Raw genomic sequence first — 14297 nt, forward strand, 5'->3', positions numbered from 1 at the left:
TTGAAGTTTCACCTGAAGCAACTTGCCCCTGTTGCCTCTAGTCCTGTCACCGTGCATCCACCATGAAGAAGGAATCACTGTCTCATCTACAGCTACCTTTTATGTACGGGAAAGCACAGTAGATCTTCCCTGAGCCTTCAAAGAAACTATGTTAATTCCACTTCCAGTGATGAAATATCAGAGGGAGAGTGGAGTCAACACAGGAGAAACATACTACATAAACAAAAGAACACGAACAAAAAGCCCTAGACATTGCATTCTTAGACAAAACTGACAAAATGGATTTATAACCCTGAAAAGCGAAAACAAAGCAATCTGTTTACATTGAACCATCCAAATAAATCTCAATTTTTAAAATAGTTTTATAAAGCAGAGAAGTCCCCCAAACAACTAGTTAGCAGGGCTTACATTAGCCACAAAGCAACCCCCACCATTAGAATCAACCTCAAGATGAAAGCTACTAGGTGAATACAAGTTTTAGGCTAAGACAACAAGCCTTCCACAGCAGCTGAATTAGCAGTAGCAAGAGCCTAAGTTTCATGGATTTATTTTCCATGAAATGTACGTTGGTCATTCTTGACCATTTTAGGCAGAATCTAGAGTGAGCTTCAAAGGGTGTGTCTACAGTGGTGCTGCAGTTTGGATGAGGAACATGTTCCCACAGAAAACGTGAACATTCCCTGCTTATTTTGCTTGCACTCTCCATTGTTGCACGCTATATAGACTTTCTACCTCTAATTTAGTTAAAACTAACTGTAATACTGGAAATACTTGATCTAGAATAATTAATTTTCTTTCTTGGTGCTCTTTTGCAAGCATAATAGTTAAAAAGACATCTGTGGAAAATTATAGGAAAATTGTATTAGCTCTGCATGACACAAATAACGGTATTAGGGTTTGCACTTCATCCTGTAACTTTGGTAAATCGGGTTTTATCATTATGTTGAAAGATGCACATATTATTTCAAATAATTGGAGTTCAAATGTTTGTAACAGAAAGGTAGAAGTTAATAGCACGGAATTTCTTTGTAAAGTGCCACAGCATGACATTCCAAAACGTTAAGTCAACAGCCATCATTCATAATCTCCAGCAGATGGAATTTTTGCCTTCAGGCATATATGATACGTTTGGACTTGCTACCTTCACAGGAAGGCAAAGAAGTTATCAAACACTAGTGACATTGGGTAAAAGCAATGAATTTCTAGAAAAATTAAAGATTCAAAGTAATCCATCTCAAAATCAATACTTTACAATGTAATTTATATCTATCATATTATGGCATTGTTAATGCAAAATGAATCCAGTCCTATGCAAGCAGCTGCTTTCCCAGACACAGGTGTGGACTTTACAGCTTTTTCCTAACTTTAAAAGACTTTTTTTTTTTTTTTTTTTTTTCCCCCCCCCCACTTTGATCAGTTTCTGAGAGTAGAAAACCTGCTGTCTTTTGCAGGGTCAGCTAGCTTACCCAGGGAAAAAGATGCAATAGTTGGCTAAGTCAGATGTTTACTTCATTATGAGTGTTTCAGTTGCACATTCTAATAAAGGAAATAGTATGATGAAAAAGTTGTCTAATTTTTAGCATTTAAATCTTAACCTGAAAGTTCCCATGTAGACTTTTCCTGACATTTCAGGTAAAAGAGAAACTATGTACCACTTCCTCTAAACTCCAGAGCATAAAACCACAGCAAAATAAACAAAAAGTTAAGCTAAGCTAAATCATGATTGCCTGTAGCCACTGCAGAAATATGACTCCTTTGATGGCCCTGAACCTCCTCACCTTACCATCATTTTATGACACAGCAGAAGCCCTGTTTCTCTGTCTTGTTGCTAAAAGCTTCAAGGTTATTGCTGTTTTTTTAAGGAGTCTTTCAGTCTGCAGACACTGCCATGCACTGCATTGCTAAGTGTGTAGGAACACGCTTAATGTAAGGAACATTAAGGGCTGCATTAAAGAAAAGCAGACATTTATCTCTATTTCAGATATAAACTTCCATCTCCTGTTTAACTATTATAAAAACAAATAATTTGACACGGATATGATATGATCAATGACTGTTTACAAGGCTAGCAATATAGTACTGGTCAGCTAAATTTGTACAGAAGTAAAAAGTGGGCAGGTACCACAATACAACAGAAAAACAGGAGACTGAGAAAACCACTGAATATAAATGCTGTGAAAGAACCAATGGACAGAATGCAAGAAAACTTTGTTACAGGTTGAGATAGTGTGGGAATGACGATTTATTATGCATTTATATTGCTGTGCCTCAAAAATCCCATTATTAAGCAATGACGAAAATCCACTTATTTTTCCATTTTTGTATTATGTATCTCTTCCCAGATACACTGTCACATGTGATGGACATTTCCTGCTGCAAGAGATACTGTATACTCGAGGAGCTAAAAATCAGAGCATACTTACACCCACCCCCTCCCCTGATGTGACTGGTAACACATCTGAAGGCATTAATCCCAGAAATAACAGTATAAATCACGATTACAGAGTATAAGAAGAGAAATACATTAAAAAGTATGTTGTATGATATGAGGCACAAAGAAATGTTGGGCTAGCGATGGCAAATCTATTACTGTTTTGACTTGCAAACTGTGAAAGATGAGAATGTTTTGAAGATACCTGCGTGACATTTCAGGACCATCTCATACTAAATGGATAAATCCCTGACAGATTCAGTGCATTTAGCAGATTTTTGGCAGATTTTGGGCAGATTTTGTTCTGCTAAATTCTCAAAGGCTATTTCCTGCTTTTGGAACGGCTAGAGAACATAGCCTTCTTCAGTCTGCATCAGTGTAACAATAAGCCTCCTGAGAAGCAAATTATTAAATGCAGAGTTCTCCTTACCCATAATTTCTTATGTAGCCTAGTTACCATATTGATTATTGTCTCATGTTGTACGGCCAAATGTCAAATATGTTCTGAAAATTATTTCAACATATGGAGAGCACTGCACTTTAATTTTGATACGTTACAAAAGTAATGATGTAAAAAATTACAACATGCATCACAAGGAATGCACATTTCTTCTCAATGGACTAGTAATGTGAATGTGCACGCATATAAACACAAAATTAACTGTCATTTTGTACTTCTAAGATCATCCAGTTGCACTGATATTTTGGGGAAAAGAAAAGGCTAGATGAACAGACCAACAGATACTGACCGAAGCCAAAAAAATGAATTAGATTAAAAGTGAAAATTAATCAAATTCAAGAGGTTTTATACCACTGAGTGAATTTGTGCATCATTCAACTTGATAAAGCTAAACCAAGATTATTGGGAAGGTAATTTAGGGCATTAATCCACTGAACACAAATAATTTATTTTTTTCTACACAGACTTCACAATGAATTGTTGTAAACATATTTCAGTTCAGTACTCTCACTTTAGAAAGCTTTTCTATGTTTGGGTGTCTTTTTTTTTTTTTCATCTTTAATCTCATTATTCCCTCCTTTTTAGCAACTTTTCAACAAAGTAGGTCAATGAATACCTACCAAAGTGGCTACACATGACATTCTGGAGTAATTAATCTTCCAGTAGCACTTGGGTTATTTGCAGGATCTTCAGCAGTGATACATATCATAAGAACAAGCGGACCACTGCTAACTAATTTTATTCCCTTCATTTTCATTGTACTCAAAACATACAGGCAGACCTTCAGTAGCATGTTGGCATTGAGAAAGTCATGACAGCCATTCTCAAGAATACCAGAATGAAGAACACCTGGTAGACAACCAAAACAAGCTCTACAATAGGGGATTTGAATATGTAAAAGATGTTCCTCACTGCAGTCATCCTGAATAGGAATACCTGAATTGAGGAAGAGGTCAGCAGAGATGTCCCACTACATAAAAGGAGGCAGCTGGTGAGATACCATTCAGTTACACTACCTTTTTCTATGACCATCTGAACTTTTTAAGGGCATTCTGCAAAATACATCAATAACTCATAGCCCTAGAAAACAATCAAATTCATGGTTTCTGCTCTTGGAATTAATATTAGTTGCTATGGTCACCTCAAAATTCTTATGAAATTGTAAACAGCTCTATTACAAGTGTTGAACAGCATCTGAAAAACAAGTATCATTCTTTTATTTTCTTCACTGCTCATAATTTTGTTACATTAGATATGTCTCTCAACAAATCAATAACAAAGACAACAAGTGCAGTGCTCCTTCTCCAGCTGCTGAACAAAGGCCAACAGGTGATCTGGTGTTTAGATTTCATTCAGTCTCAGGTTAAGTTTGACTCAACTCAGTGGAACTCAAGGATAATCATTCACTATTATACTCCTAATACTTACCTGCAGTATCAGAGAAATCTAGTTAAAGTTCCTTGGAGAACAACTAGAGACATAAAAATAATTACTTAAATAACTAGTGTGCCTTCAATATTTTTATGTTTAAACCTCAAAACTTCATTACTACAGGTCAAAACTAAACTATAAACAAGCATGGGCAAGTGTTCAGTAGGTCATACTTGCCTTTTTTAATTTTTTTTTTTTTTTAAGTTTGTAAACTACTCTGATATGTAATAAGGAGGAGCTTATGCTTTTTGCGTTTCCACTGCCCTGTCTGTGCACTGATGAAGATGAGGCAGAGAATCAAATCATGCATGTGTGCGGAGCTGAGGTCCTCAGAAACCTTGCAGATTTGGGAACAGTCCCAGTTTGGGAGAAACAAGCAGAAAGAACATGTCAGGGAAGAAGATGAGGGGCTAGATAGTTCTCCTGGATAGGATTTCAAGAAGGCAGGCACAAGTGAAAAATTAGAAGCAGTTACTTTTAGAGTATTTTTTACATCCTGTATCAGTGATAAAAAACCATTCAATATTATAGAAATACAGGGTTGGTCTTGACTAATAGGAACAAGAGAAATGTGGGCTTTATTTCTTCTTTAATGGCTGAGTTGACTATACTGCATTTAGAAAGACATCCCACCTTTGAAAGTCCTCAAGATATTTTTGCTAAGAATTATCAAAAATTGGACTTGAGCTGAAACTAAACTATTAATTCTGTAAAAATATTAACAGCATAGTCTAGATCTTAATTAGGTCAAGTGGCAAGACATATAAAAATATTTAAGATTTGTCAAAACAGTCATTAAACACGTTTATGGCAGTTAAGTTAGAGTTTAAAGGCTTAACCTCATGAGAAGCTTTGTCTTCTCCTTTCATTCAACAGTGGATGTCCCCATCAGATTCTTGTAAGATTTCATTTTAACTTGAACTTTCAAAACTCCTGTTAAAATTTGGGTCCACTGACACAGAATTTATAATCTACAACCAGAATTTATAATCTCCGAACTCACTTAACCAAATCTTCAAATAACTGCAGCTAAAGATTTACCTCTGACAGTTTTCAGTGATACATGTAGGAACCTTGTGAAGCAAGTAACCAATTTTTCTGAATTTGAAATAAAACAAACTAGAGCAAAAAAATTTAGAGATGCAAATAAAAACCATAAACCAAGACATTTTTCTTACAGATTTTACGTACCACCTCATATCTTTCAGTTTTACATGTGAACTAGTCTCTGCAATAAAGTTTCAAACATTTAAGATTGTTCTTTGCATTCTTAATAAAAAGTTATAAATTTTTTTAAAAGGAAAAATTAACACAGTAAATCAATCTGGATGCACAGCCTGTCACTGTGTACTATCTACCAATGAATTTTGCTTGATTAAATCTCATTATTCTCAAACCTGCCCTCTACGATAGCATTGCCACTGCGAAGAATGATCTACAGACAAGACAATGACAGCTGAACAATGGACTCGATGTTACCCACTGGATCATAGTTCCATTAAGAAACTATATCTTTGTCAAGTGCAGGAGCTTCACTTAAACAACTTCATACCTGAAGTGATCTGTTTTCAATCACTGAGTCAGAATTGCTGTATTGTGTTAACAGCCTTAGGGTAAAACCAAAACAAAGAATGTAAACTACACAATTGCTACTGAAGTATGTCAGAAAATTAAAGCAAAACTGCCATCTCCTTTTTTTTAAAAAAAAAATCAGTTAAGTAACAAATGAGCAACTCAGCGTATGACATCCAGATATTCCATTTTGTGGCACATTTTTCCACAGATTAGCTGAACTGTAACCTACTTGGCCAACAGCTTCTTCAGGCAGGGATTTTAATTTTTCATGAACACACTGCTCTAATAAAGTACTTGGCATTAGTTATGGCTTTTGAATTAAAATGCATTCATGACATTAAATTTTAAAATCACTAAGCCATTAATTTTAACCAGCTTTCTTTTTTGTGTAGTGTTCGCAAGAATTAGCAACTAAGTGCATATTTCACCACCAAAAGAATGAAAGCTGTACTAATAAAACTTACTTTCGCAAGTCCCTGCAAAGAATGGTAATATTTTATACACTGACTGCATATCAAATGAAAGCCAAAACCAAATTTGCTGTTCTGATAACAGCTTATCTGTCAAATATCACATAATAGTTCAACTTATGATCAAGGGCAACTTAACACACAATCGGCTATCTACATTTTCTTCTGTCTTCAGAAATAAAAAGGTTTGCAGCATCGCAGAACAGTTCTATAAATAGCCTAGCTCAAGCACTGACTTTAGTACCTATTTGTGAAACTATGTTGCTACAAAAATTTCCAGGTAATAACTAAATAGCTGAGCCTACTCAACTGAGGATGCTGATCTGCAATTTCTTCAGGTATGCAAGTCCCTGCGGTTGCCCTACTTTACCTTACAGAAAAAATTCTCCCTTTGTCTACTTTGTTCAGGCTAGCACTCAGAAAGCTCAAAAAAAATATAAATCATACGAATTTTAATTTTTAATATATAATAATTAGTTCAGGTATATCTACTGGCCCCTATAACCTTGCTACTAAAAAAAATAATCACCTGCTGACAGTATGGGAGCCCAATAGCAGACTTCAAACCAGTTTTCATCTTGTTTTATCTTGTTTCATCTCATTCATCTTGTACTTATGAAACAGTGTAGAGTTATGACACTTAAGATGTTTAATAGAAACAGCCAATTTGATATCTGATTCCCATGCTAGTATCATTCTACTGTTCAATAAACTACAGTCAGTGAAGTAGCTCAGTTTTAGTTATACATTTTAATTGAATACAATTTACACACTTTATACACCTCTAAGTAGTGCGTCAAATTTGCTCAACAATAAGAACGCAGTTCACTAAAACAGATGTCTGATCCTCCAGCTTCCCCACTTCTTAGTATCGGTTTTCTTTATTACTCTACATTAACTTGCAGATAAATTAAGCATAACGTAAGCGTCTAAAATTCCAGCTGTGTTGCAAAATGCTGCTGTAAGGCTAAATTTTTAAGTCCAAGTAGTTTCATAATCTATGTGCACTTATTTATGAAGGCAGCAGGAATGCTATTCTGACAACCTAATTAAACTTCCAATAATGTCAGCAGGAATCTGATTGCAAAATGGCTCATTTTATAAACATCACTACTTTTATGACTGACAAAAATATGCACGATCAGGTGCCAACTCCTTCACAAATACATATTTTACAACTTGTGTTGTAAGTTGCTTGCAAGTACAAAATTCTAAGATGTTAAAGGTCTATGCTTGATCCATAAAAAATGGCACAGTTCATACAAATACTTCATGGATTTTGCTCTTCTGCCAGTTTCATATCCATGTAACTTCATTAGTTTCAGAGGAGTTACGCCCAATATATACATAAATTTACATCTAAATCAAGCTAATCTCCTGTATACAATATTGGACCTGGGATTACACATGCGTTTAAAACACAAGTGAAATACCGCACAGAGAAAAGACAATCGGACCTTGCCTATTGTTAAGACCACCACACAGACTATATATCACAGTGCACATAAAGCACATATTGCTTCAGAATTCGCTTTTTAAGTTTGCTGCCCATTGTAGAAGTCTCTTCACAACTGCATGGACCATGGGTCTAAATCTGAAAAAAAAAAAACCATTTCTAATTGGCAATGTATGAGTTAAAACACCCATACATGCTATCCCACTATTTAAAGCAGTAATGAACCTTAAATCGAACCAATTCCTCACGTTAGCGACTGCTGTGTCGATAGCCATTACAGTTCTTCTCATTATACTACAGGTTAAAGCACTGTATGTTTTAGCTCACTCGTGTATGACATCGATACATTTATAATAACCTTAAGTATTGCGACATAAACAGTGGTTTGGTACTGACCAACTGCCCATACAAATAGGAGACCTTCTAGTAGTTCAGTATTGCCTGCTCTTCTCAGAGACTTTGCAGAATATCCATTCAAAAATCCAGTGTCAGCTTCTAATCTTGGAGTCACTGGGGGTTTTCTTTGGGGGTCTGGGGGTTCCTACATATCCATTAAGACTATTTAAAAATAGTAGTTTCGATACAGCAAGAATGGAAACATAATTAAAAATCAGACCTTACAATCCTCACAAATTTAAGACATAGTTTTAAAAACCTCTTAAGGAGATGTGCCTTCTGGTTTTATTAAAAATGAAGGTAACATCAAATAAAAAGCAAAGCTAAAGAAGAATAGGTAGAACATTTTACTTTTGTCAAAACTTAAATGTAGAGTATATAAAAAAAACATGGTTTGGAATTTCAAGAACAGGAATATAAACATGTATTTTCTATCCCAGAAAAAAAAATCATGCGGGTGTTAACAGTGCTTCATTATTCTCTACATCCACTGGTATGCAACATCAATTTAATGTTATTAAATAGATACAGAGATACCATAAATTCATACAAATACCAGGGTCTTCTGGCCTCAGTTATACTGTATATCAAAGAAATCTGTTCTTTGGTAATTGGGAGTAGGCTCATTTTTCATTCCAATGCAGGCCATATTAGCCACTCATCTCAGAAAATTACAGCTCCTGTAGAAATAGTCTGGGATACTTTTTTCACAAGAAAATCATACTGGAGGTGGTATTAGAGGTATAAATGCGAAGAAGATAGATTTATTCATTCCTTCTGGTGGCTGTTTCAGGAAAAGAAATCCAAACTCTCTCCTTCTCTATTCATTGTTTAATCTAGGTAACACTTAGATTCATACGTAAAGGTATTTTGATAGATGGGAATGTACACATGCACACTTTCAGTTTAAATAAAGAGACCAGCGTGGAAAATGGCAATTTAAAGTTAACATGACTCCAAGGTATAATAAAGTTTAAAGATTTAGTAAACTGGGACATTACAAATCCAAAAAAATGTTTCTAGATTTTTCATCTTCCCTTTTTCAACAAAGACTGACAGAATATACATATACAGGTTGACATTTTGTTTTATCCAAAACAATTTTCACTTTGCTCAATTTGCAAGTCCTATTGACTAAAATGTAATATCATTCACAACAAAATATTTTCAGTAAGTGAAACAATAAGCAAAGAAAAACCAAAACAAAGCTCAGAAGCTAAGTGGTTTAGAAAGCCTGGTAACATCTATGTGTGTGTAAGTGTGTCTATCTTTTTTTTTTATACATTATATATATGTAGACACACACACACATATATATACACACACGTGCGCACATGCGCACACGCACACGTTTGTAACCTGCAGTGAAGATCAATCTATTTTCTAATAAGGAACAAAACACATTATTTAAAAATGTGGCCAATTTAACAAAACAGAGAAGAAACTGCTGCTATCAAAATATACAATTTGGATTGCAGACTAGAAGGCTAACAACATTAAAAAAATAGTTTTAAGCAAAACCCCTTTGCTTCTGAATAACAACAGGTATCAACCTGCCATAGCATGAAGCATCCAAACAAGATTTTATAAAAAGTTTAACTGTGACCCTTCTTCATTTGTAAAGTTCTTGACATATCATATAGTGCGAGCTCTGGTCTCCAAACTGGAGCCCCTTTCATTTTTCTCAATCCATACTTCAGGAAATAAATGGCAGCTGAAGAATTCAGAATCTCAAGTGAGATTTGTGCTTTACCATATACCTGAAAAAAATTAACAGAAGACAACTTTACTACTCTTTTGGTATTTATAGAAATTTTACTCTCAGTAATAATATGCACAGACTTTGCTAAAGCAAAATTCTTTAGAGAGTTAGCAAGTTGATGAAGAGATGCAATGTCTTATAATGCCATATAGCTCTGTGTTATACACAATATTTGACCCATTAAGAGACAGCCAGCCAAAACCTTTGCTTTGAAGAAAAGTCAGGTTTTCCAAGGCATCACATGACTTTTAACAGCAGAAGACTGTTGTTAAAGATAACTCTAGTTCATTCTGGGAATTCAGAGATATAGTTTAGCTAAGACTTTTAAGTAAGGAGCCACAGAAAGTGTGATGCTTGGAATTATTTTCACAATTCCCACAGAATTTTTCTTTTTGAAGTTCACTCAATCATTCAAGCAGTTTGCTGTGCAATCAACTTGAAAAGATTAAACATTCATGAAATGCATGTGCTTCTCCCTTCCCTCAATATTTCTTCAACTGCTTCATGATAAGAAAGTTTCTCCTCCACAACACGAAAAAGGTATTGCAACAAACCTCCTATTTCAAGAGGGCTGTGAGCCACAGAGAAGCAGTCAGAAATAATGCTGCTCTTCACAGAGCTGCTGTTGCTCCTCCATCCCTCGCTTCTCATGAAGGCAGGGCTAAGTACTTGGAAAGTCCCTAAGATATGAAGAATCACCAGTCCAAAACTCGTTAAGTGCCGTATCTTTTCTGACTTCCTCTTCTATCCAGTGCTGAGGACTCAAGGGCATCAGGATAAGATAATGCTTTGTGGCTCTTTATCTTAAGGTAGTTTCTCACCTTTTCCAGTCTGTCATCTAGTGACTGGAGAGAGAAAGCAGGAGAGCTTGTAAGCTCAGAACTGCAGTCCCAGGGGAGGGCTTGCTGAACAAAGGAATACTACACCACCTAGCTTGTTCTCCATTCCTTTTCTTCTGCCTAAAGGGAGGTGGGGAATCACGATACTAATTGATGATTAACAGTAACTACCAGTCCTTTAAATCCATGCATATCACACTTTGGAGATTATTTATAGCATGCAATAAAATATAGTGGTATATATTTAACTGTATCATCAGGGAAAATCTAAACAAGCAGCATTTTCAAGCTAAGACATTGTTCAGATGTTTAAGATGTATACAACTCCCTTGTTGCCATAACTTTTCATTCCCACCAAACATCGTAAAAGTATGAACACGAAGAATTTTTAACATGAAACATACCTGTCCAAAGTTTCCCAGAAGCGTAGAAATACTGGCCTGTCCAAGTGTCTTTTGTGGTAGCTTAGTTCTAACACTGTTACATCCCATTTCTGTACATTTGGATCCAGACGTACTTCATCATATTTGAGATGAAAAGCTTTAACTACAGGAAACGGGAAAACATTAGTGTACAAACATCATGACTTTACAGTGTTTAATTATTAGTCAAAGAGAATTCCCACCCCACTCCTCTTTTTTTAGAATAGAGCCTGAGAACAAAATTAATGAGACCATCTCTCAAGGAAGTTAACTAGTTAATAAAGGGCATTGAGCTAAACATAGTGGTTGATGGCCACTATCAGGCCCCCATGCTATTACAGGTTTAAGTGAAAGGGCAACCCTTATTTCAGGATGCATAGATTCCAGGAGAATAGCAGAAACTCATTGCCAATTGAAGCAGACTTTGTTTGAGAAACAAAGATGTTCTTTCTGAAAATCTCTGAACTGTCCAAGAATTCTTTTTTAAAAAGCATGTCTTAGACCGCTGAAAAGGAAACCTCAGTATTTCCTGAAAGTTAGTGTACTGACTGACTGTTCAGACTGATAGCAGAATGCCAGTGTAACCCCCAAATGCTACATACGAAGCATTCTGAGAAATTTAGTAACTGCTAATTTCTAATTAGTACTCAGTTAAAAATGATAGAATATTAAGTTATTTTGCTTTTGTGAAGTATTGTCACATTCCTGCATTAAGGTTAAACGATGTCGAGCAGAAGACAATCCACTTCTGAATCACAAACAAATCAGTATTAAAGTGCACTAATATGCTCTAGGAGCAAGACCTTTAAAATGGTATTAAAAATTAAGTATCTGCTCATTGAAGTGACATAATTCAAAATTTTATCTCAAACATTCACTTGCATATGCAAAAATAAGCTTGTTTGCTACATGAACATTAAACCCTCAGACCACATGTGAAGAAGAATAAGGAGAACAATTTTAGAGACTTGACTAACAAAATGCTACATGATATTGCAATTGAGCAAATAAAAACCAGTTTGATAGGCTCTGGTCCAACACAAATTTTATTGAGGAATTATTTATGGTAAGCTACCTGCTTGTTTTCTGAAATGACAGTGATAAGCTTTGTGTATTTGTTAATCATTGCGCACCCAATGATTTACATTAAGAAATGCAAACTCTAGATGAAACAATGAACTGTTGCAGATCCCAGAAATCAATTTATGAAGACTAATGAAGACTATAAATATAGGCAAAGCAATCGCTTCAGAAGTTAAACACAGACTGATGTTGCCTGTGCTTTCTCCATTTACACTGTTTTTATTTTGAGGAGTAAGTGAAGTCATTAGGAAAAGTCCTAGAGATATGCTTGTCAGAAAAACATTTAAAAATACCGTGCTTTGAAACAACAGAATGCATTTCTGAAATTAGAAGAGGTCCATTGCAACGTATCTTTATGAGTCAAGTAAGAACGGATATCCTTTCACTTTAAAAATATAAGTATTTGTACACCTTCAGACTGACCTACGCAGGCTATGATTTTGATCTTTTGGCATAGCAAAGAGTTCAAAAATGCCAGAGCACATCATAACAGTTCTTATGGCACTCTATACATTTATATATACATGTTAAAATTAATAGGAACTAGCACGCAACTACTAGCTAGACCTTAAATATTTAACAGCATTTTTCTTGGGTTTGATTTTCAGTTTCCATTTTCTCTATATCTTCATTTTAAAGGGTTATTTTCTGCTTTCATTAGTCTCTTCTGTTAAACTCCCTGTGGTGGTGTATATTTTCTTTCACACTAACTTTCAGGCTCTTGCACTTTCTTCCTGTTCATTCTCCATCCCTCCTTAAGCAACTCATTCTATTTTCTTGTTCACAGATACATCCTTAGCCTTCTGTCTGACCATTTTCCTTTTTTTGTTCCTTACCAAACTAGCATTCTTTCCAGCTTCTACTTCACATACAAAATATGTGCACACATAAAACCTGATCAAACTTGTTTCCTTATCACACTGACTGGAAGATAACAGACTGAAGTGAGTTTTGGTTTTTGTTTTTTGTTGTTTTGGTTTTTTTTTTTCCTCTTGTGTGTATGCACTGGTTGGTTTGATTTTTTTTGTTGTGTGTGTTGTGTTTTTTTTTTTTTAATTCTGTAGCTCAGAAACCACCAGACACTATAACAATGTTTATCTTCTAAGGCAGCTTCACAATAAAGTAACAGCTAACAGTTTCTTTAGATATTATCATGCACCTTATAACCAGAAGAGTTAACTGTGCAAGAAAAGTGTGGTGTGTCTCAAGGCACATTGGGCGTAACTGTGGTAACTCAAAAACCTGTTCAGATCTATACAGTGATAACATCTAACTCACAACTTAAAAGTATTTGTATCTTATTAAAATTTCAAGTTTTTGTCAGACACCAGATCATATTTATAAAGCCTTCTGAGTGAAACGCTAGGTGATTAATCCTCTGTTCAAAGTAGTAATGAAATCTGAAGACAGCCTGTAAACCTGTTATCTATGAAGTGTTACAATATACATTGTCTTTTCACCTTTTTTTTTTAGAAGCTTGGAAAGTAAATTTATACATTAGCTATTTCTGAACCTCTTGTAAAGATGACAGCTCTGAGAAGATTTCTGTGAGCTTCCACAGGTCAGAACAGAAGAACTGCAGAGGGCACATTAATATTTGCCATCTGTGCAAAGACATAAGCCTCTGTCTTCCCAGTCACCCGAGTCCAACAGCACTTTGACAGTACTTTGCCATAAGCATAGACACCCCACAACAAAACCCAAAGAAAGTAACAAACCCCCAAACACTTAAAAACAAAACAAGAAACACCCTTACTTTTTGCAAAGATATCGACAGGTGATCCGTCAGGCAAGAGCCAAGGCCAGCCTTTGAACTGCCAAGCAGGACCCTGTACAAACACTGCCACCACACGATCCCTATGAACACACAAAGAGACCAACATGTTGATGGCCTTGAGCATTTAAATTACATGCTTTCTTAAACAGGCAATATACCTTAGCATAGCTTCTTATTTTAGTAACAGCAGTATAG

At 35.4% G+C, this 14297-nt stretch overlaps 1 protein-coding gene across 1 annotated transcript in view; it reads right to left on the reverse strand.

Moving 5' to 3' along the window:
* Positions 1-2144: 2144 nt before the first annotated feature.
* Positions 2145-14297, reverse strand: part of CDC73 (cell division cycle 73) — a 117514-nt gene continuing 105361 nt past the window's right edge. Inside the window, exons 15-17 of the mRNA XM_074906769.1 lie at positions 14082-14182; positions 11225-11366; positions 2145-9979 (exon numbers count right to left, since the gene is read on the reverse strand). Of these exons, the coding sequence (XP_074762870.1) occupies positions 9943-9979; positions 11225-11366; positions 14082-14182 (280 nt within the window). The 3' untranslated portion in view covers positions 2145-9942. The remainder of the gene's footprint in view (positions 9980-11224; positions 11367-14081; positions 14183-14297) is intronic.

This window comes from Athene noctua, chromosome 5, assembly GCF_965140245.1.
Source record: "Athene noctua chromosome 5, bAthNoc1.hap1.1, whole genome shotgun sequence".
NCBI lineage: Eukaryota > Metazoa > Chordata > Aves > Strigiformes > Strigidae > Athene > Athene noctua.